The sequence below is a fragment of the Pteropus medius genome, unplaced genomic scaffold, assembly GCF_902729225.1.
Source record: "Pteropus medius unplaced genomic scaffold, Ma_sr-lr_union100, whole genome shotgun sequence".
NCBI lineage: Eukaryota > Metazoa > Chordata > Mammalia > Chiroptera > Pteropodidae > Pteropus > Pteropus medius.
The window spans coordinates 2,938,187-2,962,707 of NW_024355990.1; the positions used below are offsets into that span (position 1 = coordinate 2,938,187).

At 59.6% G+C, this 24,521-nt stretch overlaps 1 protein-coding gene and 1 long non-coding RNA gene across 11 annotated transcripts; one reads left to right on the forward strand and one right to left on the reverse strand.

The window, feature by feature from the left end:
- Positions 1-9,119: 9,119 nt before the first annotated feature.
- Positions 9,120-15,095, reverse strand: LOC120600297 (uncharacterized). Of its 10 annotated transcripts, none has more exons than XR_005652168.1 (4): positions 14,896-15,038; positions 14,416-14,577; positions 12,048-12,122; positions 9,120-9,572 (listed from the first exon to the last, which is right to left on the reverse strand). XR_005652168.1 is itself a non-coding variant. In XM_039859772.1 (4 exons), the coding sequence occupies exons 1-4, from the start codon at positions 14,940-14,942 to the stop codon at positions 9,143-9,145; spliced, it is 663 nt and encodes a 220-aa protein (XP_039715706.1). In that variant the 5' UTR covers positions 14,943-15,023; the 3' UTR covers positions 9,120-9,142. The 10 variants fall into 10 exon arrangements, 4 of the variants coding, with proteins under 4 accessions (XP_039715706.1, XP_039715707.1, XP_039715708.1 ...); XR_005652167.1 differs by having other exon boundaries at positions 14,416-14,510; positions 14,896-15,036; XM_039859772.1 differs by lacking the exon at positions 14,416-14,577 and adding an exon at positions 14,578-14,688 and having other exon boundaries at positions 14,896-15,023.
- Positions 15,096-21,589: 6,494 nt separating this feature from the next.
- Positions 21,590-24,375, forward strand: LOC120600300 (uncharacterized). The gene is made up of 3 exons (XR_005652171.1): positions 21,590-21,822; positions 21,941-22,041; positions 22,375-24,375. It is a non-coding gene; the product is annotated as an uncharacterized LOC120600300 (long non-coding RNA).
- Positions 24,376-24,521: the final 146 nt, after the last annotated feature.

Genomic DNA, 24,521 nt, shown 5'->3' on the forward strand with positions numbered 1-24,521 from the left:
TCTCTCTGTCTCTCTGTCTCTCTGTCTCTGTCTCTCTCTCTGTCTCTCTGTCTCTCTGTCTCTGTCTCTCTCTCTCTCCTGCGCTCACCCAGGCTGTGCAGTGCAGCTGCATACAGTGGCTTTGGCCAAGCGTGAGGCTGGGCCTCGAAGGTCTCCCTCTAGTGGCCCCAGAAACAGCGGCTGCTGCTTGGGCCTGACCTAGGCAGGAAGCAGTGGGTCTTCGGCAGAGCCCTAAGGGGCCCCGGCTCCCTCCCAGCTCCCAGCCAGGCCGGGACACCTGTCTTCTGTCTGTTCATTCATTCATCTGAGCAGCAGGAAGCAAGCACTTGGCCAACAGCAGCCTCGGCCAGAGGCGCAAATCTCAGAGTAGACCCCACAGAGTCGGGGACCTCAAGGGGGTCCCGGGCTGTGGGGAGGCCTGGGCACGGCCTGAGGGCACCCAGCTGCCTGCAGCATTACGGAACTCCGAGCAACTGGGCTCTGCTCAAATGTAAGGCGGTGGGGAGGCAGGGGAGGCAGAGGTCGGGGGGCTGGCGGGGCGAGGTGCTCCCACACAGGGCGGGCACGCAAGGAACCGAGGCGGGAAAGAACAACCCGGCTCCTGTGGCGTCTCGAGCGCGCCCCCGGGCGTCTCCACAATAGAACCAGGGTGCCTTTCCCAATCTGCTGATCCGGACTTTGCAGGCGAGAAACTGGAGAACCCAGCTAATTCTGACATCAGGTCTGGAAAGTTCCTGGACTCCCTACGGCATCATCGAATGGCCTGGGCAGGCCCCAGCCCGGAGACTCTGAGCTGGGAGTTCTAGGGTACACTCCAGAAGCTGCCTGTGTCACAAGCACCCCAGATCCCAGGGAGGCAGTGCTGGCACTGGGACACAAAGAACTAAGGGGCAGGGGCTCAGGAGGGACCTTGGGGCGAATGGCGTGAGGTGCTGGTGACCTCAGAGAATCCCACGCTGTCTGGGCCTCTGGCCCCACTCAGGCGAGGAGGCACCCATCCCCCGCCTGCCTGCTCAGAAGGGCGAGGTAGGGTGAGGACCCGGCCCACCTTCGCCACGTACCCGCCCCCTGTCCCGGGGAGCCCGCGTCCCCGCTCTGCCCAGTGTCTGCACAGCCACATGGGAACTGCAGATGTCACGGGTTCCTAGTGAGTTTCCTTTTTTCTTCTTCTTCTTCTTCTTTTTTTTTTTAATAAAAATTGTGGTAAAAGACACACAATATAAAGTTTTCCATTTTAACCGTTTGTAAGTGTTTTAATTCGGGGCCATTAAGCATATTCACATGGTCATGCAACATCACTACCGTCATCTCCAGAACTTTCTTGTCTCCCCAAGCTAAATCTCCATCCCCACAACTCCCTGTGCCCCGTCCCCCAGGCCCTGGTGACCTCCAGCCTCTGTGGAGTTGACCCCTCTGGATCCCTCATGTGCGTGGACTCCTACGGTATTTGTCCTTCTGCGACTGGTTTATTTCATGCAGCATAATGGCCTCAAGTTCATCCATGTTGTGGCAGGTGTCAGGACGTCCTTCCTTTTTAAGGCCGAATAACATCCCGTCGTCTGGGGATGTTATAACAACACGTGGCTCCCCGGGGTCATCTCGCACTTGATTCCATCCTTGGGGCTGGTGCTCAACTGTTTCATTATACTTCCCGACTAGAACGCTAATAATAATGACGGCAACGGTGATGGCGTTACTGTAATGAGTCGAACGGACCTCCCCGTCACTTATGTCCACCTGCGAATGTGACATTTGGAAAAAGGGTCTTTGGAGATGCCATTAAGTTAAGGATCTTGAACAAGATCATCCTGGATTAGGGGGCACTCTAAATCTATTGGCAAGTGTCCTCATAAGAGACAGAAGAGAAGACAGACTCAGAGACTGGAATGAGGCGGCCCTAAGCCAGGCAGCGCCTGGGTGGCCAGAGCCAGAAGAGACAAGGAGGGGTTCTCCCTAGAGCCTCATAGGGAGCCGGCCCTGCTGACACCTCGATGTCAGACTTCTGGCCTCTGAAACCCTGAATCAATTTTCGTTGTTTTAAGCCCCCAGGTGTGCGATAGCTTGTTCCAGCAGCCCCAGGAGACCAACACAGGGACCGTCTCATGGGAGGCCACTACGTACACTCACGACCATCCCTGAACTGCTCTTTCTGTCCCCACTTCACAGGCTATTGAGGCTCCGAAACGTTACGTGACTTGCTCCCCAGGTGTCCTACAAAGAAGTCACTTCGTCCTTTCGAAGTTCACCCAGGAATCCTAATAACTGCTAGGCTGAAACCTGTCCCCATCAGTGCCATCGGGAGAGACACAGAGAGCCCACTTTTTCGGAGAAGGATGTTTTAAGTGTTTTACAGGCATTCTGCTGTTATCTTTCTTATTGATGGTCGGTTTTAGGGACATAAAATTGTAGCTGCATTGTTGAGAGTAAATTTTATTTCCGTGGCTTTAAAACACAAACAAACAAAAGGAATAATCCTGTTCATAATAGCTGAGTATTGTGATACTTCTGTAGAATAGAAATTTTACTGCAGTAATAACTGTAAAAACTAAGAACCCGTTGCAGCAAAATTCTTGGGAATAAATGTTACTCCTGGGCCCCAAACACAAACTAATTCCACTCTGGCTGCAGCGGGGCCTCGTCCTGGTGAGCGTGGAATGAATATACTGGGCAGGAGAGCATAAGACGCCCGCCCTGAGATGCTTTCCAGAAGCTGCAGTGGCGTTATTGTGAATGCATTTATGCCTCTGTCGCACAGCACAACAATAAAACAACCGATTCCCTTCGTAGTTAAATTCTCAATCATCTTGCTGACGAGAAGTTTTTACTGCTCTAATTATAAAGCTATAAAATGCAAAAGGAAACAGAAAGAGGAGAGGAAGAAAAAGCCATTTCAGTTCCAGGAAAGATGCAATGACAAAAACACGGCTTCATCGGCAAGAAATCTATGGGGCGGATGGTTATATAAAATACGAGACGCCCGGTTCAATTTGAATTTCAGATCAGCAATGAATGTCATCGTATGGGATACACGTGTACTAAAAATATCTATCCGTTGATCTGAAATTCAAATTGAGCTAGGCACCTGGTCTTCTGTTTATTTTATTAAATTTGGCGTTCTTGGGTGGGGCTCCACCCTCCCCACCCCCCATAAGCGAAACTCCACCCTCCCCGCCCCCCATAAGTGACTTCTTAAAAGGAAGAACTGCTGGGACCCTGGGGGACAGTCGCAGGTGCAGGGGCTCAAAGTTGGTCAAGCAGGGCGTCCTTGGTCTCAGTTGGTTTAACAGTGTCTCCAAGCTTGGGGTGAGAAGAGCTGAGGGGTGCTCGGAGGGCGTGAGCAGAGATAGCCTTGGCACTGCTTGTTTAGGTTCAAAGGTAAATGATAAGGAGGATGGGTGTGACCTCAATAGGGTTGTGTGTGCACATTTCATTGAAGCCTGATGACTGTGCTGGGAAATAGGGTATGCGGATGGCTGATTTTCAGAAGGAGAGTTTACGTAGGTGGTCACACGGCTCCACAGGGACCTGTGGGACTGGCAAAGCTCGACCTCTTTCCCCGGACTGCAGGGTGATGTCATGAAGGGGTTTGTAGGGAGCATTTCTAATCTAACACCTTCAGCCCCGAGAAGCTTTGCTTCCCAAGCGTCCTCTGAGCCGCCCGTGAAAAATCAGCGTCAGGACTTCAAAAGCGAGGGCTTCTTTGTGATCCAAACTTGCATAAGCCAATTTTGATCGGCCCCTCACCTGCGGAGCCTCCTCGTAGCTAATGACTTTCGGGGTCTGCAAAATATTCACCTTCAGAGACAGGCAGCTTTGCCCCTCTCCCTTCCAATAGGAGGAAGCTAGGAGGGGTGAACCTTAGGGACCCCCAAATAGGCTCCACCCCAAGGGGGCTCCACAGATGAGTGACTGTTTACATAAACAGCCTCTTCCCTGTCCTGGTCCCACTGGGGTTTCGTTTGCTTAGTTTGGTGGTGACCATGAGTGGACACCAGCAGCGCAGGGACGGTCACACTGAATGAGACCCCACGTCTCTGGAGCCCCACGAGGATGCCCTCTTTCCTCCCATTTTGGGAGTATCCCCAGGCTCCTGTGCTTCTACGGACACCCTTGTCCCTGGACCCACAGGTCTGTGTTTCTGCTTTTTGTTTTTCCATAGTGCAAATAAGGTGGAAATATAATAGTATTCCCAAAATATACCTAGAAGCCAACCACTTCCCGGCACGCCTGGCAGAGACCCGCATCTCCAACTCAGGGACCAGGGGACCACTGCCTCCACTCAGTGGTCTCCTCACTCCCCCCAGGACCTCCCCGTGGCTTCTGGGTGACCTGCCAGGCCAACTCCCAGCACGGGGTGCCTACGAGGCCCTCCCGCCTGCCTCCGCCTTCCTGCCGGGAGCCTCCAGCCTCCTTGCATTGCCTGGAATACAGGCCCAGCCCAGCGTGGGTTATGGCTCCAGCAGACCCCCAGGTGGCTCAGCCCTCACCGCCTTCAAGGCCTGACTCAGTCACAGGTCTGGCTCAGTCACCTCCACAAGCAGTCTGCCCCGACCACCCTGTGTCTTTGCCTGCTGTGCCATCCCCAGCCCCGGAACAGCACCTGGCTCGTGATCGGTGCCGAGCGAAGTCGCCGAATAAATGAACGGATGAAGAAGCAGCTTGCTTCACGGTGGCGACCTCTGACGTCATGCGTATCGGTGCTCATTCTTTATTCTGGGGGAGCACCACTTACTAATCCGCTCGTCTGCGGGTGGTGTGCCCCCTTCTGCCTATTTCTTGTCTCCCTATTGGGATTAAATCCTCCGACAGCCTCCATCGGACCTTCTTCCTCACAGCCTTAGGGCCTGGCAGGGGACCCTGCTTCGTTCCTGCTGCTGCTGCTGCGGTGACGGTGACGGTGACGGTGACGGTGACGGTGACGGTAGGCCAGCAGCTGCAGGATTGGGGGTGCCTGGATGGGCGCGCTACATAACTGCCACCCCCAGTGGGAGTTTAAAGACCAGCTTTCTCTTCCTCCCTGCTGGAGCTTGGGGTCTTCTGCATCCCTAGGCAGGGGCAGGTGGGGCCTGTGCAGCCTGCTCTCAGGACTGGGCAAGGCCAGCCATGCCAGCCAGAGGGCAGAAGTAGGCCTTGGAGACCTGGGAGAGTCGGGCCCCTCCCCCTGGCTACACCGAGCCTGGGAAGGTGGACACGGAGGGGACTGGACCCTGAAGCACAGAGGACAAGTGTGGGGGGGTCTATTTGGGGACCGTCACCAGCCCTCCCGCCCCAGCTGGTCGGCCAGGTCACAGGTCACAGGGTGGAGCTTCTGGCCACAGGCAGGCCGGGATGCAGGCTCCCAGCTCCCCGATGCTGCACTTCCTTCCTCTTTCTGGAAAAGGAGGGGCCGCCCTGAGGCCCTGGGAACCTGCCCGAAGGCCTCCCTGCCCCAGACCAGGCCTGGCAACTGCACCTGAGCGACTGGGGCCGAGCAGGGGCAAGTCCCACCCACCCCCCAGGGTGAGCCCCAGATCCCAGGAGAGCAGAGATGGGGGGCAGGGGCAGAAGAGGGAGTGACAGCTCAGGCTCCACTCTGCACCATCTGCGTGTCCCCCTGCTGGGTCCGTCAGAGCAAGGTCACAGAGCGCTCTGAAGAAGACCCGGCCCGCTGCCCGTTCCCATCCGTGCCTGACCGGCCCTGGGGCTGAGGCACTGCCCATCCCAGCACGTTGGCAGCGTTCACGGCAGGCCTGGATGGGGAGGGGTCTGGGCTGGTGGCCAGGTTGGAGAAGGGGTCACCGGGTGTCCTCTGGTCCCTTAGCCGGCTGATCCAACGAGGGCGGGAGCGCCCCCTGGCCCCTGCCTGTCCCCGCAGCTGTCACGGAGAATGGCCCTGCCCTACCTGTCTGGGGGAGAGTCCGCCCCGGCTCTCAGCCTCCAGGGAGGGGCTTAGTCAGGAATAGACTGCAGGGTGGGGGGCTGCAGGGAGGAGAGGAGCACGGGGTGGGGGCGGGGGTGCGGATGGGGCGGCAGATGGGAGATGGTGGAGGGGAGGTGCTGGGCCCCGGGCCAAGGGCAGGCAGAAGCAGCCACCCCACCCCACATTCTGTCCTTCCCGTCATCAAGGAGGGCCTCCCTGGGTCTCAGCAGAGCTGTCTGCTGGTAAGTCCCTTCCCTAGAGGCCCCTCTGCCCCTCCCACAGGCCCAGCTGTGCCGGCGGCCCCAGTCTAGCTCCTGCTGCAGGTGGTCTCCTGTGGACCCGTGGCCCTGGGGTGGGCAGGGTGGGCATCCATGCCCAGCTGGCTCTGCCCCTCCAGGACAGGGTGCTGACGCCCAGGCTTACGGGCCACGTAGGGAACAAAGGAGACCCCTGGTGAAGGGCGAGTGGGACTGCGGCCGCTGAGCAGGTGGGAGGCACGGGCTTGAAGTCTCGGAGCACCCAGCCCCTGGCTGTCACCTCGGGCCATGAGATGTACGCAGCAAACGCATTCCACAGAGCGGTTGAGTGATGTCCCCAGGGCCGGGCCGAGGAGCAAGGGTTACACTGAAATCCGGCCGAGCCCACAACCAGCCCCCGGGCGACCGGAGGGTATGGCGGCATCCCCCCAGGGGAAGGAGCCCATATCTTTAGATGCCACGATGGCCCTTTGGGAAATAAGCTCTCCTTTCTAAGATGCCACCGGCCTCTAAATGACTCATCCTGGAGAGAAGGAATGGTTCTCAGGGCCTCTCCTCCCTCCAGCCTCCCCTGCACCCCGCCTCTGTCCAGCTCTTGGGGTCCCCCTCCCCATACTAACTCTCCGAGTCTTGGGCCGAGGGAGAGGGCAGAACTTCCCTGGCAGCAACTTGGTAATGCCTGCCCTACCCAGGAAGCTGGTGGGGCAGCTCGTGCAGGGCATCCGACCGAGCCGGGGAGGGCTGGGGCCCAGCGCCGAGAGCAGGGTCCCCCAAAGACAGGAGAGGAGCTATGGTTGAGCACCGGCACTGTGGGCCGAATCTACTGGGCTCTTGCTGCTGCCGGACCCAAGACCTGCGGCATCTCCTAGTGCATAAGCATCAGGGCAGACGGGACTGGTCGGTGGTGCGGGTGTCTCTGTGTCTGAGTTTCCTGTAGCTGCTGTAACAAACTGCCACAAACCGGGTGGCTTACAACAATCGAAATTTATTCTTTCTTGGCTCCGAGGGCCAAAAGTCTGAAATCGGGCTGTCAGCAGGGCTGCAGTCCCTCCGATGGATTTACGGGCGAACCCTTCCTCGCCTCTTCCAGCTTCTTGGGTCCCAAGCATTCCTTGGCTTGTGGTCACTCCATTCTCTGTGTCCAGCCTCACACGGCCTTCTCCTCCGGCTCTGGGTCTCATATGTCCCTCTGCCCTTATCTTATAAGGACACCAGTCATCGGATTTAGGGCCCACCCAGATAATCCAGGAGGATCTCATCTGGAGATCCTTAATCTAATTACGTCTGCAAAGACTCTGTCTCCAAATAAGGCCCCGTTCACAGGTTCTGGGGTTTAGTGTGTAGATTCATCTTGTCGGGGGCCGCTGTTCACTGGGGGTCCCGTGGCGGCCTCTTCGGGGCTTCCCTCCAGGCACATTACTACGGGCTCCTTCCACCAAGTGTCCACTCTCGTCACGTTGGCAGCCTTGGCCATGGGTCCCCCCAGCATCTTCGACCTTACCGTGGGAGCCTCACTGTTCCCGGTGTGTCCTGAGATTGTGCAGCAGGAGGGAGCGGATTAACGCAAGGGGCGCAGCGTGTCCAGCACTCGGAACTGTCTCAAGATCCATCCTCTCCTCCTATCTGGCCAGGGACCGCTCGCAGCCCCTCCTGCAGCAGGGGCGGCCCCGTGATGGCTCTGCACGTGAGCTCGAACTCCTGCCTACTCTCTGAGGTGGCCACAAGCAGAACGACCTCAGAAGCTCCATCCTGAGATGACAGCGTGACCCGCACCTGGGCTCTGAACCGAGGAGCACTTTTCCTGACGGTCAGCTCCCACCTGGGCAGTCTTGAGAAAGGGAAGCAGACACCTCCACAAACCACCATCACCACCGTGGTCTCTGCTTACAGCCGCTCAACCCGCCCTAACTAGTACCGGTTACAAGAACCAGACCAGCTGAAGTCAAAAGACTCCCATGCAAATCCAAACCGCTTTACACCCATTAAGATGGCTATTATACAAAAAAAAAAAGAAAAGAAAAGAAAAGAAAAGGTGAAAAACAAAACGTGGCAAGTGTTGGGAGGATGTGGAGAAACCAGGGCCGCCGGTGGGCATGTGAGATGGTGCGGCCACCGTGGAACATGGCGCAGCAGGTCCCCAAAAGCTAATCGTAGAATTACTCCGGGGCACAGACCCAGAAGAACTGCAGGCAGGGTTTCGGCAGATATTTGTACGCCCGCTTTCCCAGCAGCAGCATCCCAAGAGTCGGGAGGTAGGAGCATCCCACATGTCCATCGACAGATGAACGGATAACCGACACGTGGTCTTTTGCAGACAATGGAATATTATTCAGCCTTGAAAAAGGAAGGAACCCCTGACACACACTGTAGCATGGACGGACCTCGAAAACATCATGCTAAGTGAAGTAAGCCGGTCACCAAAGGGCGCTACTGTACGGTTTCTCTTACGCGAGGTCAAAATCATTCTCAGAGATAGAAGGTAGAACAGAGTTCGCCAGGGCCCAGGGGAGGGGGGTGCGGAGTGTTCGGTGGGGACAGAGTGGCAGTCTGGGAAGACGAGAATGTCCTGGAGATGGTGGTGGTGACGGCTGCACAACAATGTGAATGTACTTGATGCCACTGCACCGTGCCCTTAAACATGGCTAATCTGGTAAATTTTATCTTACATATATTTTACCTCAATTTTTCAAAAGTCAAGAACAACCTTAACAAGAAAAAAATGACGGATTCAACCAATATAGTAAGATTAATAATTACGGAATCTGGGTGACGTCCTAGGGGGCTTCGTTATGCTATCTGCCGACTTTTTTTGTTTGTTTTTAAACTATTTTCACGATGAAAATTAAAGATAAAAAATGGAGAAATCGAGTTATCAATCCTGCTTCCTTCTAATAGAATTTTTACGGACGGCTCTGGCCACAGCCATCTGGGCTCCTATAACAGAATACCATAGTCTGGGTGGCTTGCAGACAACGGAAATTTATTCCTACAGTTTTGGAGGCTGGAAGTCCAAGATCGAGGTGCCGGCATGGTCAGGGTCTGGTGAGAACCCTCTTTCTGGGTCGCAGCGACACCTCCTTGGAGTGCTCCCGTGGTGGCGGAGGGGGCTGGGGAGCCCCTCGGGGTGTCTTTTATAAGGGCGTTGCAAGGACTGCACCCTCACGAGCTGCTCTGCACCTTCACGACCTACTCGCCTCCCGAAGGCCCCGCCTCTCGTCACCACCTTCTTTGAGGGTGAGGATTTCGACATAGGAATTTGTGGGAAACACAAACATTCAGACCACAGCACCACGTGACTGGCTTTGACCAATGGGACGTCAGTGATGAGCCGCGAGTAGAGACTCGACATGCGCTTCCGGGACAGACTTGCTCCTTGCGCTGCTGGAACGGCCCTGGGAAGAACACACCTCGGGCACCTGCGGGTTCGGGAGGATAAGACACGTGTGGTGCAGGCCCAGCTAATCCCAGCCTGGTTCTGCTGGACCCCAGCAAGCCCAGAGATGAGAGCAAAGTAAATGCTTACTGTCAAATGCCACCGAGATTGTGGGTTCTGTTTGTTACGTGACCTATCACGGCAATAGCTGACTGATACAGGGACAAATGTCTACCACCTGCGGGAATGCAGGGAGGGGATGAAGGCAGGCTTGGGTTCGCAGCTCTGCCCTTCCTTCCTCCCACCCCCCCACGCAGAGGGCTTCAGGCTCCCCCTCTCCCCCACCCCCACCCATGCTTTGCACGTGACTGCCAACCCTTCCAGGTCCTATGTGCCCAGCTTCGGCCACCTCGAGGGAGACCAGCCTCTGTTTCTCAGCTGCAGAAGACCTTAGATGAGGTGTCCCTCACCGTCACCACGCCAAGGGCAGGGAGGAGCAATTCCTCGAGGCGACGGGGAGGAGGAGGCAGGGGAAGCCAAAGGGGTCCCTGCAACGTGGAGTCTGGCAGGGGGGGTTCGAGCCTCAGCTCGGCCTCGACCGCCTCGCTGAGTCGGGTAGTTGTCTCAGTCAGCGGTGCCCTGAAAGCCGGCTGCGCGACAACTCCGCCTCATAGGGCTAAAGTCCCCGGCACAAAGCAGATGCTTGAGAAAAATCAACGGCCATGCTGACGGCAGCTCAAGAACGAGAGCTGAGTGGACGGAGAGGGCTGCGGGCTGGGGAAACAGAGGCACGCACCTACCCGCCTGTCCTCCATGCCCCCCGCTTCTCTGGGTGCCTCCCCTCGCTACAGATAAAGGGAAGCAGAGGAAGAGGCCCCCACGGCAGGCGGCACAGTAAGCGAGCTGGACTGAATGGAGAGACCCACAGAGCCCAGAGCGAGCAGCTTCAGGTCCAGGGTAGTATGAGGGTCCAGGGACCCTGCCCAGAGCCTGCCCCAGGACAGAAGTATGGCATGCTGGGGGAGGCGTACCCGACAGCGGGACACACCCTGTCCCCACTCCTTGGGAGGATGAGGGGTCTCCGCCTGTCTCTTGAGAGAGAAACGGAGCAGAGCTGTGGCCGAGGGGCAGAATCTCGCAGTAAGACGCCAGGAGGTTGGGGCTCAGCCGCCAGCTCCCTTCTCGGGAGACGGGGGAAGGCACCATGCGAAGCCTGAGCCCTGGTCCTGCAGAGGGAACTCTGGGTGCAAATTAAATATCTAGCTGTCGCCCGAGCCCCCCGGCCAGCAGGCAGGCACACGGCAGCCCAGCCCTCACTTCGTCATCTGCAGCAAAGCACTTACAGTCGATAAACGGGCTAATTAATTCTCTTCAAAGACCTCTCAATTATTCATCCTGGGCTGCAGAGAGAGCAATCAGCACCTCCCTCACCGCCCTGGACGCAGAAGGAAGTGAGGCTGGGCCTGGGCCTGGGCTGCAGAACTGAGCCCCTGGGCCCCACACAGCCTTGGGTCCCCAGGGCTCCTCCAGGACAGAGGCCAGGCAGCCCTTGTCCCTGGGGCCCAGGAGAACCCCCTCTCTTCCTCAAACTTTCAAGCAGCCCAGGTCGTTATCCCCACTCCTCAGGGGAACAAGTGAGACCCCCAGTGGTCAGTGACTTCCGTCCAACAGCCCATGAGAGCTGACTTCTGGACTCGAGCCAGGCTCTGTGTATGCAGCCTCCCTTGGGGGTGGGGTGCTGGGCAGTGAGGCCACTGGACCTGAGCTAAACCTTCTTCCTCTAGGAAAGAGGTTGAGCTGGAAGGAGAGGTAGGAGGGATAGGATGGGTACATCTGACACCCCACCAACTGCAGCAGAGTCCCCCGTGGAGAGCTGGAGCTCAGCGAGAACCCTCAGGTTACACCAGGGGCGGCCCTCGGCCCCTCCACGGCTCCTCCAAGGTGGGGGCCTTAAGTTGGGAGCTAGTTTCCCTTCAATCCTCCAACTTCCTGAAGTTGCTGGAGTCTGCTCTCTGGGACCTGTCCCCCCGCCACCTTCTCTCCAGCCCAGGCCGGCACTGTCAGCTCTCACTCTCCTGACCCCCAAACGGCATCTGCCGGCAAGCAGAGGGTTAACTCCCAGCTGCTCCCAGACACGCGGAGTGGGGGGTGGGGGGCCGGGGGCGTGCCTGTCGGGAAGTATGGATTTCTGCAGTGGTTTTACTGGAAAAGCTGTAGCTGAAGGTGGGAGGGGTCACCATGGCAACTTCTGGCTATGGGAACAGGTTGGCTGGTGGGAACCGATTCTTCCAGGGGCCCGTTGGGCCCGGTTGGCGCTTGGCACGCGGAAGGCCCCGAGGCTGCCTCCTCGGAGTCCTCACCGTCTTGGGGAGGCACAGAGACCCTCCCCAACCTGGAATTACCGCCTTCCCTGCCTCCCTCCAGCAAACGGCTCCCCAGGGCGAGGCCCCGGCCTCCTCGCCTCGCCCCCCAGTGCAGCGCCCCCCATCCCCGAGCTGTTAATCTATGAACCAATTACCAAGCGGCTGCCAGGAGCTTGGGGATCTCCCTCTTGAAAGAGCTTTGCCTCTGGAGAGAGCATCTGCCGCAGGGCCTGGGGCGAGATTCAGGGAAAGCCGTGAATGAGACTTTCCTCCCCGGCCAGCCCAGCTGGAGAGTCCAGGGTTCCGGGGGGCTCTAGAGATCACATCACCCGGCCCCAACCCGGAGGACTCGGCCAAAGCAGCAAGTCCAAGGAAGGCCTCCCCATCCCCAGCGCAAACGCGGACCGGGGCCTCCGGAATTCCTAAGATGGGGTTGGGGGGGATGCAGCCCCCAGGCACAGGAGGCTCCTGGGTGCACCCCACATGACTATTCAGTATATACAAGAAAGATAGATGGATGGAGGCGTGCATGCTGCCCCCAGGGAATTCCAAGCGGCCGGCATTGACCCCACCCAGCGCCTCACCAGGTCGCGGCGCCCCCCACCCACCACTACCCAGCCCCTCTCATTCCGACCCTCCGCTACCCCCGGCCCCGCAGCAAATGCGGTGCCAGGCCCGCAAGGGCCTCCTGGGTGCCGCAGGCCGGACCAAGGGATCAGCCGGGGGCGCGCTGGGCACCGCCGGTGGGAGGGGTCAGGGTCTGCCCGGCCCTTCAGGCTCAGGTTCCTGGGGGTCCCACTGGGCGGCGGGATTGGCCTTGGAGGCCCTTGCACATCCCGCAGGCGCGGGGTGGGCGAGCGTGAGGGCGTGTGTGTGCCTGGGAGGCGCTTCCAGGAATCTCCAGCAGCGCTGCCCAAACGGCCAGGAAGAGAGGGCACACAGAGGCCATATGAGCTGGAGGGCCTGGGGCTGGGGGTCCGAGGGAGGGCGGACGCTCGGCCCACTGCGCCCCCCTCCCCACCCAGCTCCAGGAAAGACCGCCTGCCGGGCCCACGTGGGCACCGGTCCCCCGCTGCTGGAAGTCCTTACACTGGTGATTCCTCTGAGCCTCCATTTCCTCCTCCGTAAAAGGGGCAGGATAAGCCCACCCACGGCTCCAGGGGTGGGTGAGCGCAGACCACTAATGCCCCGGCACGTTAATAGGCGCGGGGTTCCAAGGTCACGCGCGTCTCGCCTCCCCACACCCCCGCTGGGAAAGACCTGGGACCCCTCTTAAGGCCTCTTGGATTGCTTCTGAGGGATGTGGCCATTATGTCCACCAGGGACGCAGCGGGGGAACTGCCCTCCGGCGTGGCGCCCCCGGCTGGCGGGATCCACGGAGGCCGGAGCCCAACGCGGTTAAGTCAACCTGCCCCAGGTGCGGTCTCCCGCAGGCCTCCCACAGCGCCGTGGTTCCTCGATGCCTGTCAGGGCCCGAAAGAGTTAAACCTGCCATGGATCAGGGTCCTTCCCTCCCTCACCCGCGAGTCGATTTTAGGGGGCGCCTAAATCAGCTTGCCCCGGCTCCTTACTGCTCCCCTCCAGTCCCTCCCCGCCCCCGCGCCGCCCGGGGCATCCATCTCGCTCTCTCGGATCTGCCGAATCCCGATAAAACATTTGGGGGAGATAAGTGCTGCATATAAATAATTAAGACCACATGCATATTCGCCAACAAAAAAAAAAGTTTAAAACCCCCATTCCGGGAACAGCTGCCTGCGTGGGGCCCGGGCGGGGCTGCGGAGGCCCGCCCCCACCGCGCTCGCTCCTCCCCCAGCAAGCCCCGCCCCCAGCTCCAGGGGGACGGTCCCCTGTCGAGCCCAGAGTGGGCGGGGAGAGGGTGGCAGAAAGGCTCTGATCCCAGGGGTGGAGTGGGGGAGACTAGCCCCACCATGGGGGTGACCCTCATGCACCCCCAGAGGCCTAGGCCCTAGGAAGGGCCCCCCAACTCCAATACCAGGCTGGGTCTTGAAACCCAGTTGGTGCCCAATAAACACTTACTGAATAGATGAACGAAGGAACCAACGGCCCATCTCAGGTCCCAGGGGAGTGTCGGCGCTGAACTCTGGCAGAAGACAGGCAGCCCTCGTCCCCCCTAACACCTGCCGGCAGACACCTTTTCCAGGTGCCACTTGAGGGTGGCAGGTGAGAACGTTCAGAGAGATCCAGGCCACAGGCCTGGCAGAGTAGAGCAGCCTTCCTCGCCCCCCTCTGCAGGAGAGTCAGCGTAGGACTCCCTGGCACTGAACAGCCTCACCGGCCAGGCTCCTGCTCAGGGGCCTGCCAGGGCTCCCTATCGTCAACGGCATGGAATCCCATCCGTGGGGGTGGCTTTCAAGGTCCTCTGTCCCACCAGGCCACGTGCCTGGTCAGCCAGGGCTCTTGCACGCGCCATGCTCCATGCCCTTGCTGGAACTGTCCCCAGAGGCCTGTCCCCACTCCCTGCTACTGACATAGATCCTGTTCCTCTCTGGGTTCATTTCTCACCTTGGGGAGGGGGCTCGTCACACCCTTCTACTCTGTCGTCTCCCCCACATCTCCTTGGGTACTTCCTTAATGCCCATCAGGTTCCAAGGCTCGTACTAGGGACCCAGAGAACAAAAGGTGCAGGTCTTGCCCTCCAGTAGCCAGAAGCCCAGTGGGGGATACCTGCAAGTGACCGATGACAAGGGCTGCTCAGAGGTAAGCCAGGTTCGAGAAAATGAGGAGAAAAAGGGCGTGCACCTTGGCAGAGGGTCGACGGCGATCATGGAAGTCCCCCTGACAGAGGAGACGAACTGAGCAGTCTGGGAGACAGGTGGGGTTTCCCCAGGTGCTCCTGGCACCGCCCCCGGCTAGCCCTACACACACACACACACACACACACACACGTGGCACTCACGGCCAGCCTGCCTAACCATGGGTTCCAGCCCTGACTCTACTAATCACCAGCAAGTTACTCTAACTTCCGGACCTCAGTTTCCTCACCTGTAAAGTGGGGACCTTGGTCCCAGGTGTGCCGAGCTCCTGGCCATCCATCATCAGCCCTCTGTCCTCAGCAAGACACAAAGCACGCCACTCCCGCACAGGCTGGCAAGCCTAACGGGTGCCCGGGAGGGGTTCACTGACTGGCGGATGGACCGAGACCTTGGTGTTTTCTTCCGGATCTTCCTTCCTCAGTGGCAGCTGATCCCCGCAGGGAGCACCAGCCTCCGCTGGCCCGTGACTCTGGGAACACACCTTACACTTGGGATCCCTGGCATCTGGGACAGTCAACCGCCCACCCAGCCAGGAATGCACGATGGCGCAAGCTGTGCCCGGCCCTGCCCTGCGCCCTGCGGGAGCGCGATGGGTATTTGTTTGTGGAATTGATCTCAAGCTCCCCCCAGGGATCCCGGCGGGAGAGAAGTGAGTGCGCCGTGGCACGTGCCAGTTCTGCATGCTGTCCTCCATCCTGAGAAGGGACTTGGTTCCTGCACAAAGCGCCCAACATGGCTGCCTCTTCTGCACCCCGGGGGCCAGGGCGAACTCGGTCTTGCCTCTGCTCCCCACGGGACCGAGAGCCACCAGAGAGAAGCCCAAGCCCCAACTGTGCCTGTGACAGCGCCTGCTCCTCAGACACCCCTGTCACCCCCATCAAACCAGCTCGAGACTTTTCGCTGCAGCCAGCTCTCCGTGTCTTTGAACATGGGACCTCCCTTCATCCTGCCATCGTGGACTTTGGGCTCAGCAGGTGGGTGCGCGAGATAAGATATTATAAAACCTAAGAGACAGTGACCTTCAAAACGTCACACTGTTTGGATCATGCACCTTCTAATAAATGTTTTGAGCTCCTAATGCCATGTGAGCTCATAACTATATACGTATGGTTACTTATAGATTACAAATGTCTATGACTATGTGAATCTATTACCTGCATTATAAAATAGTCACAAAAGATAGATATTATAAAAGGATGAAATTTAGATCTGAAGCATAGAATTCTGCTCCCCACCTCCATGGATGATTCTGTGTAATCCACTTGGGAGATCAAAGTCAGGGGGAGACCCCCTTGGACTCCCCAGGTTGATGGGGTCTCTGACACCGATGCTACTCTGGCCCAGCCTCACCTTCCAACCTTCCTTCTTCCCGAAGCTACCCCGTAAGCAGCGGGGGAGCCAGGCCCGGGGTGCCCGGGGTGGCCCCTGACAAGAGCCATCTTTTATCCTCTGCAGGGCTGCTGGGGGGAGAGCAACTAGACTCGTCTGTGGCACCAGGGACAGAAGTAGTGACAAGATAACAGCAGGGTAGGTGTTCCTTACCAGACAGATGCTGCACATTAGGGCACAGGGGAGGGGTGCCCTTTAGTGCCAGATAACCGGGCTCAGACCCCGTCTCTGGCGTGAACGACAGATCGCGATCCATGTGGAGAACACAGAGTAGGTGTCCACCACACAGAGCCATCACTGGGGACACTGCTTATACGAGGTAAGATCTGTCCCCAGGCCGCCGGACGTCTGTTCCTGGCCTCAGTCAGCCCCGTGAGGTCAGGCAGCCATTCTTGCCGACGCCCTGGTGCCCTTGCACCTGCTTCACGGTAGCTGGGGGGCCGCCCAGGGTGGACAAGGTGGGCGAGCCCCGGGATTGTGCGACAGAAGCCTTTTCCGGTCCTGGCCCCCTGGGGCTAAGGGCCAAGGGAGTCTCTAAGGTAGCAGACCCCGAAGCCCCAACTCCTGTCCATATGAATTTAGTCCATGTCTGCTTTCCAGAACCTTCCTTCCCACACAGTGGCTGCAGAATTGGGCGAGAGGGAGGCAGGGGAGGGTCTGAGGGAAAGGGCACCCTCCGTGCTTACTCTGCCAAGCCGGAGGGGTGACGGGAAGAGTGCTGGTCTCCCACGGTGGCGGACCCTGAGCCCCTGGCCCGGACTGTGGGGCCCCTCATCCCTGGGTCCTCCACACCCGGCAGGAGGTCAGTGTCTGTGGCACTGGACCCACCCCAGACGGGCTGCTGTGCCCACGCCCCACGTCTGAACCCTCTGTCCTCCCCACCCGAGGGGCCAGGGCAGAGGCCCCAGGCGCAGGCGAGGGCCCGGCCGGCACACTGCTGACCCTGTGCTCGGCCCAGGCTCAGTAACAGGAAGCAGGAGCCCTGATGCCGGTAAGCGAGAGAGATTCAGAGATTAGCGCCCTGCCTGCTGCCTGATCAGAAGCCGCTCGGAGTCAGAGGACAAGTTACTGGAAGGAGGAGTGAGCGGCAGCAGTAAATAACGCCAGAGCCTGGACACTTCTCTCCAGTGAGGGGAGCCCGGCTGGGGCACCAAGGCTGGGGCCCCTGGGAGGGGCAGGTGGGGCAGAAGCGGCAAGGCTGTGCTCTGGCTGCAGCCAGAGTGGGGGTGGGGAGGGCTGGGGAGGCGGGGCCTCCGTAGGGTCCCTGGGGCCCTGCTGGCGGGGGCTGAATCGAAAACGGCCTCCAAAGTCTGCCGAGGGTCCCCTAGGCCCAGTCCCACGCTTCCTGCCCTTACTGCCAGTGCACACACACCAGGCCCCAGCCCCCAGGGAGACCCCTGAAGCGGGGACCCAGCCCTGGGCTTATTGGCTCCCCCACATTCCTCCCTGCCCCCACCCAAAGCCGATTCCTGGAAGTCTGGCTGCTTCCCAGCACGGCAGAGGGAGCCCTGGGCTGCCGGCCGCCTGCGCATTTCTGCCCCGCCGGGCCCCCTGAAGCCCCTTAGAAGCCCTTAAGACCGGGAGCTCCCCGGGGCCCTTCCCCACTGGACCCTAAGCTGTGGGCGCCTCGGATGGACCCTGACTCAGCACCTCCAGTCCCAAGAGGCTGAGCACCCAGCCTTGCACAGTGTGGCAGGGACCCTGAGAGGCAGCAGAGCCCACCCACCCCTGTGCAAGGGACTTAGGGGTGGACTACAGTGCTGGGGGCTGGAAGGGGCCTCCAGCCTCTCTGGGGAGAAGTGGCGGGGCAGGGAGGGGACAGGACAGTGCATATTATGCACCAGGCACGCTGAGGCACGGAGCTAAAAGGCTTGCCCAAGGCCGTCTGCCCAAGGCCACCTGCCAGGGCCACCTGCCCAAGGCCACCTGCCGAAGCCATGGTGGCACTTGCCTCCTGTCCTCCCTTTTGGCTCTGACCAAGACCATCCCCAGCCCCACCTCGACTGCTCCTGCATCTGGTTGCTGGCCTGGGCCAGGGAGCAGGGCGGGAGCAGCCGGCCAGCCCACAGAGCAGAGAAGTCCACGGAGCAGAGGGGACGCAGCCCCAGTGTCAGACGGGCGACGCCTCCCGGGCTGTGGTTTCCACTCCTCCAAGTGAGATGCGTGAGTGGCCGCAGGAAATAGCCCATCATAGCCCGTCGACAGCATCACCTTTGTGGGAAAGGCAGAACCTCCACACTTGAGAAGGTAATTAGGAGAACTGCATCGTGACCTTGAGGAAAAGAAGGAGCCTTAAGACACTGACCCTAAAAGGGATGATAAATTCAACTACATGAAAGGAAGAACTCATAATCTATGAAGAATTTCATAAAAGTGAAAAGACAGGCTATAGAAACGGGGGAATCTTTCTACAATACGTGTAACTGACAAGGATTCGCGTGCGGTGTGTAAATAACTCTGACAAACCATTGAGGAAAAGACTGACTGACACGGGCCCCTTGCAGAGGAGGAATCTCAACGGCTGAAACAGGAGAAAAGATGCTCGACTTCATTAGCCATTGGACAGAGTAGATTAAAATCAAAAGACACTACCACACGGCTACAGTTATGAAGTCTAACAGTGCCAAGTGACGAGCGCCGGGGACAGTGACAGGCGACGGGAAGGTAAGAGTGGAAATCATTTCAGCCTCGTTGGGAAGCCGTTTGGCACCGGCTAGAAACACGGGAGATAAGCATCCGGCCTCAGCAGTTCTGCCCCAGGCGTCTGCCCTCCGCGCTGCACAGGTGCCCAGGATGCATGAACGTGAATGTGCACAGCAGCGCCAGCCGGAAAACAGCGCCAGGTCCCCAGCAGGTGGAAGGGAGACATAGACCGTGGCCGAGGCACACGGGAAAACCACACAGCCGTGGCCACGGACGAACTGGAGCTGTAACACGGATGAGTCTGGCAGGCACGACGTCGAGCCGAAGCAGCCAGGCGTGGGAGGGCACACACCCGTCCAGCAGCACTCCGCTCTTATTCAGGGACCCATCCACAGTGGCGAAACCATGGAGAAAAGCAGGCCGTAATCATAAAAGTCAGGTAGCAGAAGTGACTTCCAGCAGAGAGAGGGGTTGTGAATGGCAGGGAAACTTCAGGAATCCTGGCCACGTTCTATTTCTTGATCTGAGTGGCAGCGACACGGGAGTTCCTTTTACATTTATTTGCAAAACTACGAATACGCTTCTGTGCTTTTCTGTGTTATGTTGGGAGCCATCTCATAACTTAAACCCCAAGTGGACCTGAGTGCCCGGGGACAGGGACTCAGGCTCTGGGACCTCTTCCCGGCCAGCTCACAGTCCAGGAGCTTCTGGCGCGCGGATGCAAGTTCTGTGGCTCTCCCCTGGCCTGGCCAGTGCAAGGTTTCCCAGCTGCCATAACCTCAAGGCCCCCGGCGGGCTGTCTGCAGAGCCTGCCCACTGAGCAGTGGGGTGCAGCCCCCTCTTGCCCTCACAGCCCCCCGTTCTCTCCCAGTCTCCCACCCTGTCTGGATTTCCCTAGGTGGCTCTGAGGTGACCCCTCTGATGTGCTGTCACAGGTCCTTCACCAGCGAGGGAGGCACAGGGGCTTGCAGAAGCCTTCCTCCAATCTCCCACCTTCCCTCCCGACAGCACACATGGCCTCCACACGGGGCGGCCTCCACACGGGGCGGCCTCCACACGGGGCGGCCTCCACACGGGGCGGCCTCCACACGGGGCGGCCCGCACCCGCACCGGGGCCAAGCGCACGCCCCCTGCCGTGCCCGGCTGGGGCCCCCAGGCCCAGCGCTCTCTCCTTCGCCACCCCGCAGCCTGGGGGACAGTGGGGACAGTGGTGCGACTGGCCCTCTCGCTGGACTCCCAGGCTGTTGGGCCCGGATCCAGGCCGGCGGCCTGTGGATCCCGCAGGCTCAGGGCCAAGAGGATGGGTTGGAAGAGACGCTTCCCCCGACCTGTTTACCAGGACCCAGGCCGCTATCTCCAGCTCCAATCTGCTGCCTCCCCAGCCCCGGGTTCCCAGCAGCAGCCTCCCCGCCACTCACTTCCTGCCAGAGGCCCAGCGTTACAGGAACACGCACGCTGAACTCAGCTCGTGCGTCTGTGTGTGCATCTGTGTGTGTGTGTGTGTGTGTGTGTGTGTGTGTGTGCACGCGCCCACACCCCGGAGCCTGCACCTGGAGGGATGCCAGAGAGCCTGGGGTACCGTGAGAAGCAGCTGCCCCACGATTCAAGTGTTGCTGTCCCCTGCGAGCCTGCTCTGGGGAGCCGCAAATAGATTTCTCAAAAAGGCCAGGAGAGGGGCTATCCCGGGGACCCCCAGACCTTCCCACATGGAGAAGCCGAGGCAGGACCCGCGTCTGTTCCTCATCCATTCCTGGCCTCCCCCTGCACAGGGACCTGGCACAGGGACCCGGCACCCTCCACTGTGAGAGCTCCCGACACCGCGCCCAGCCTCCCACAGCAGCGTCTGTGCCTCTCGGGGTCCTGGCGTCGGGGGGTGGTTGGGCCATGTCAGCCATTCAGCTGGAATCACCTAGTACTGTGGGCCGGGCACACGCACTCCACAACCCGCGGGCAGTGAGAAGAGACGTTAAGGGACCCCAGAAGCAGGGCCACCTCCCTCCCTTGCTGGGCTGGGTTGGGCGCTTCCTGGAAAAGAGTACCTGAAGACTGAGCAAGCAGAGCAAATAGTTAGAGGATTTCAGACAGGCAACAAGTCTGAGCCAGTGAAAGTCCTACAGCCAGGGGTTTCAAAATATTACATCAACCTAGAGAAGTAGAGAGCAGCCGAGGAGCAAAGAGGCAGGAATTACATCCCAGCAGGAGGTCAGAGTGGTAGCCTGGCGAGATGAGGCAACTGATAACAGCCAGGAGTGGGACCCCAGAGAGACAAAGAAAACTCTGAACATAAGATAGGAAGAGCAGTCAGTAGCCTGAAACAGCGAGGGAAGGAAGCGAGTTTGTCTGCAGCTGAATCGAGACCTCGGGCTTCTCCCTGCAGCCCGGGAGCTGGGAACTGCCCCGGCTTCCAAACAGGATGGCTCAGATCTCAAACAGAGCCAGGGACACGCATGCGAACACGTGCACAGACACACACACAGACGTATATGCACATGGCACACGCATGGGCCCACAGCCTACACCCCCCCACAAACGTACACACATGTGCACAGCATGCCCAACATACATGTATACACATGTGCACGGGTGTGTGCATGTACAAACAATATTTCTATGCATGTGTGCGCACATAGATGCACAGACGTGCTGGCATGCATGCACACACATACACAATACACGTGCAGACGCATATACACACGGACTCTCATTCACACATCTACACCCACGCATGAGCCTAGACGGCCCCCCGAGACCAAGCCTTGGTCAGAGGGTTCCCTCCCATGACAAAGCCTCAGAAACATGCCTCCCTGCCCCAGGAAAGGGCCCCCACCCTGCTCCCTCTACAATCACTGGGGCAAGGCAGGGCTGGCCCAGGTGCCATGGGACCAGGCAGGAGGTGACAAGGGGCTGCCTGGCAGAAGGGCCCCGGCTTCTCCCAGAAAGGTCAGCTCTCTAGGGAGACAGCTTGGCTATGGGAGAAGAAAGGTCCATTTGGTGACCAGCTGTGTCATCCTGGTGGCATTCTCAGATTTCCCTCAATGCCCTGGCGAGTCCCCATCGTCCCCCCGGTCACTGTGAGGATTAACAAGGAGTTTGTGCCAACCTTGAAGTGCTCACAAACAGAAAGGTGCTCTGTGGTTCTGCCGTGGCTGGGAGGTGCCTGGGGATCCAGCCATTTGTCCCCTTTCTCCCTGCTCCCCTGAGAGCCACCATCGCTGCCCTAACCCCTCCCTTCCTTCCCACAGAGGCCTCTGCTCCCCGCCCCCACTTCCCAGCAGAAAGGCTGGAGCCAGACTGAGATAAGCGGCTTGTTTTCTAAGGGCCCAGAATTCAGTGGAGGTCGCAGGTCAGGGCCAGGGGGCCACTGGGGTGGGGGTGGGGGCACGGGGAGCCTTTCCTTTAGATGATGGGGGTCTTGGGAATACGGAGCCCTGCTGGAGACTCACAATTTCCGCCCTTTCATGCTGCCCTGCTGAGCCCGGAGTCGGGTGGGGGGGTGGCGGAGAGCTTGGGAGGCCACGGACAGGGATGCAGCGGCTGGGCACCGCCTCTCCCCTGCCGGCTTCTCCAGTCTTCTCTCAAACGCTCAGCTGCCTCCTGCCCCACGGCTTCCTCAGCCTGGAGCATTGTCCCCTCTGCCTTTGTCTGATTAACACCCTGATCTGTCTTCAAAACTCAGCCCGATGACCGCTTCCTCCAGGAAGTCCGCCCTGATGCCTCCAGCAGGCCCGTTGCAGCTTCTCCAAGGGCCGACATCCTCCCTCCTGGTGCTCCTCTTTCTCGGGCAGCATCCTGTCCCCATCCCAAGGACCCGAGCTCTGAGGGCTGCTCTGGCTCTCCCTTGTCCCCAGACTGACCTGGAGCAGACACAAGGCAGCGTTCTGATGAACGTCCGTGTCTCATGAAGGGTGAGCATCCTCTTTGCTGACAGGTGCCCTGACCAGAGCCACGGATGCCTCTTCTGGTGAGCTGCAGCCCTCTGGGACCAACTTCCTTGCGTGGGGGACAGACAGCTGTGGCCCCCACTCTGGGGAAAGGGAGCTGCCCAGTGGGGCTGGGCACTCTGCGGGAGGCCTGCCTCCCTGAGTGCACCAATCAGTGCCCTTTGTCCCGAGCAGCCCCTTAAGGCAGCGCTGTTGAGGGGACTCTGAGGCCTTCCCATTCTGCCTCCCATCATGCCCGTGAAGTCAGCCTTGCCGTCGGCTGCCCCCTCACTGTGTCCCTCTGCCTGGCATCTGGACAACGCGGGGCGCAGAGCAGATGCTCAACAACTCCGCACCTAAAAGAAAATGAAGAGAAGCTGCTTTTCAGAAACAACAGAACACAGTGGTTCAGAGCCGGACTGGCGACAGCCCGAACGGCCACTTCCTCCGCGAGTGGCCTTAGGCACCTGCGTCCTCATCTGTAAAACGGGGACGATAACAGTACTTGTCTCCTAGAGCTGTTGAGAGGCTTAACTGTGCTGTGAACGTTTGCCCGGCCTCGGTTTCTTCCTGGGTAAGGCGAATCCTCCCTCTCCGGTCCCCCGGGATCGCTCGGCGCCCGAACTACAACTCCCAGCATGCCGCGGGGCCCTCCCACGGGCCCAGCTCAGCCACCGCCAAGGTCTGGGAAGTCCCGCAGCGCCAATCCCGCAGCTCAGGATCGCCCTTGCCCGGGAAGGTCGAGTTAGGGCGGGGGGCCGGGCGCTGCCTCCGCAAAGCTCCGCGGGCGGGCTCAGGCCGCGGCCCAGCAGCACCAGGCCGGGGGTCTGGGAGCCGGGCAGGGGTCCCGATGCACGTGAAGGACCCGCGCAGCGACACGGTGACCGAGCCTGGGGTGACCATGAGGCACGCCACGGCCGAGGCGGTCGTAGGGGACGATGACTACGGCCAGGACCCCACCATCCGCGGGCATCCCGGCACGCAGGCCGGGGCTGGGGGTGGTCGCGGCGCCCCCCAGAGCGCTGTCCGTGGTGCTGGCGGGAAGAGTGGCCCGGCGCGCAGGGCTTAGCAGCAGTCTAGGCATTGCGCTCTGCGTCCTTGCTGCTCAGGGGGTGACCGCAGGGCCTGGCAGATTCTCGGGTCGCACACGGGACCTGCTGAACCAGAATCTGCGTGGTAACAGGATCGCCAGGCAATCTGTGCGCACAAAAATCGTGTCGCCCGACCACCCACTGAGATGGGCGTTGCCCGCCTTGCAGAAGGGGGCTCTGAGACGCTGAGCGAGGCGCTCGAGGTCCCATACCTAGTAAATGGCAAAGCAGGATTCGAAACCAGATCCTGTCTGAAATCTACAGCCGTTGTCCTGCACCCACCGCCTTCCCACAAGAAGACCACCCGGTCTCGAAAAGGGGCTTGTCCACAGGTTGCAGCCACCAGTGAGAGGCTGCTCACCTCCTAGGGCGTGTTTTCAAGGCACAGTGACCGGCACACCCACCCTGGGTTGACAGTTGCTGCCATAGTGAACCATGGCACCTGCTGGGGTGCGTACGACCCTCAGCTGCGCCAGAAACAAGCACAGGGCCTGCCTCTGGGGTCGGGTGGTGATTGCGGCTGATCAGGCACCTAGCTGACACCCCCTGTCGCCTGGGACTTCAGAGATGCTGAGCTCACTGCCCGGAGGACAGCCTGAGGCACAAACTGTCACTGCCCCCATGGGGTGGGGGAGGTGCCGAGCTTGACGGGCATCCACAGAGTGCCGCTGGGGGGGTGAGGGGAGGCGTGGGACTCACGGGGGGTGGGGCAACTTCGCAGAGGAACCTTCTTGAAGGTTGAATGGAAGCCTCCCCACACCCCATTCCTAGCAGAGAAGGAAGTGCTCCCGGGAGGCAAACGGCAGAAGGAG

Bases quoted from the DNA above. Each gene is read 5' to 3' on its own strand.
- LOC120600297 (XM_039859772.1), bottom strand. From the start codon at position 14,942: ATGGCCAGGAGCTCGGCACACCTGGGACCAAGGTCCCCACTTTACAG. The intron at 14,689-14,895 runs GTGAGGAAACTG...CTCCTCTGTCAG, and splicing joins CCAAGGTCCCCACTTTACAG to GGGGACTTCCATGATCGCCG. The intron at 12,123-14,577 runs GTATCCCCCACT...ATCTCGCCCCAG, and splicing joins TTGTCATCGGTCACTTGCAG to GCCCTGCGGCAGATGCTCTC.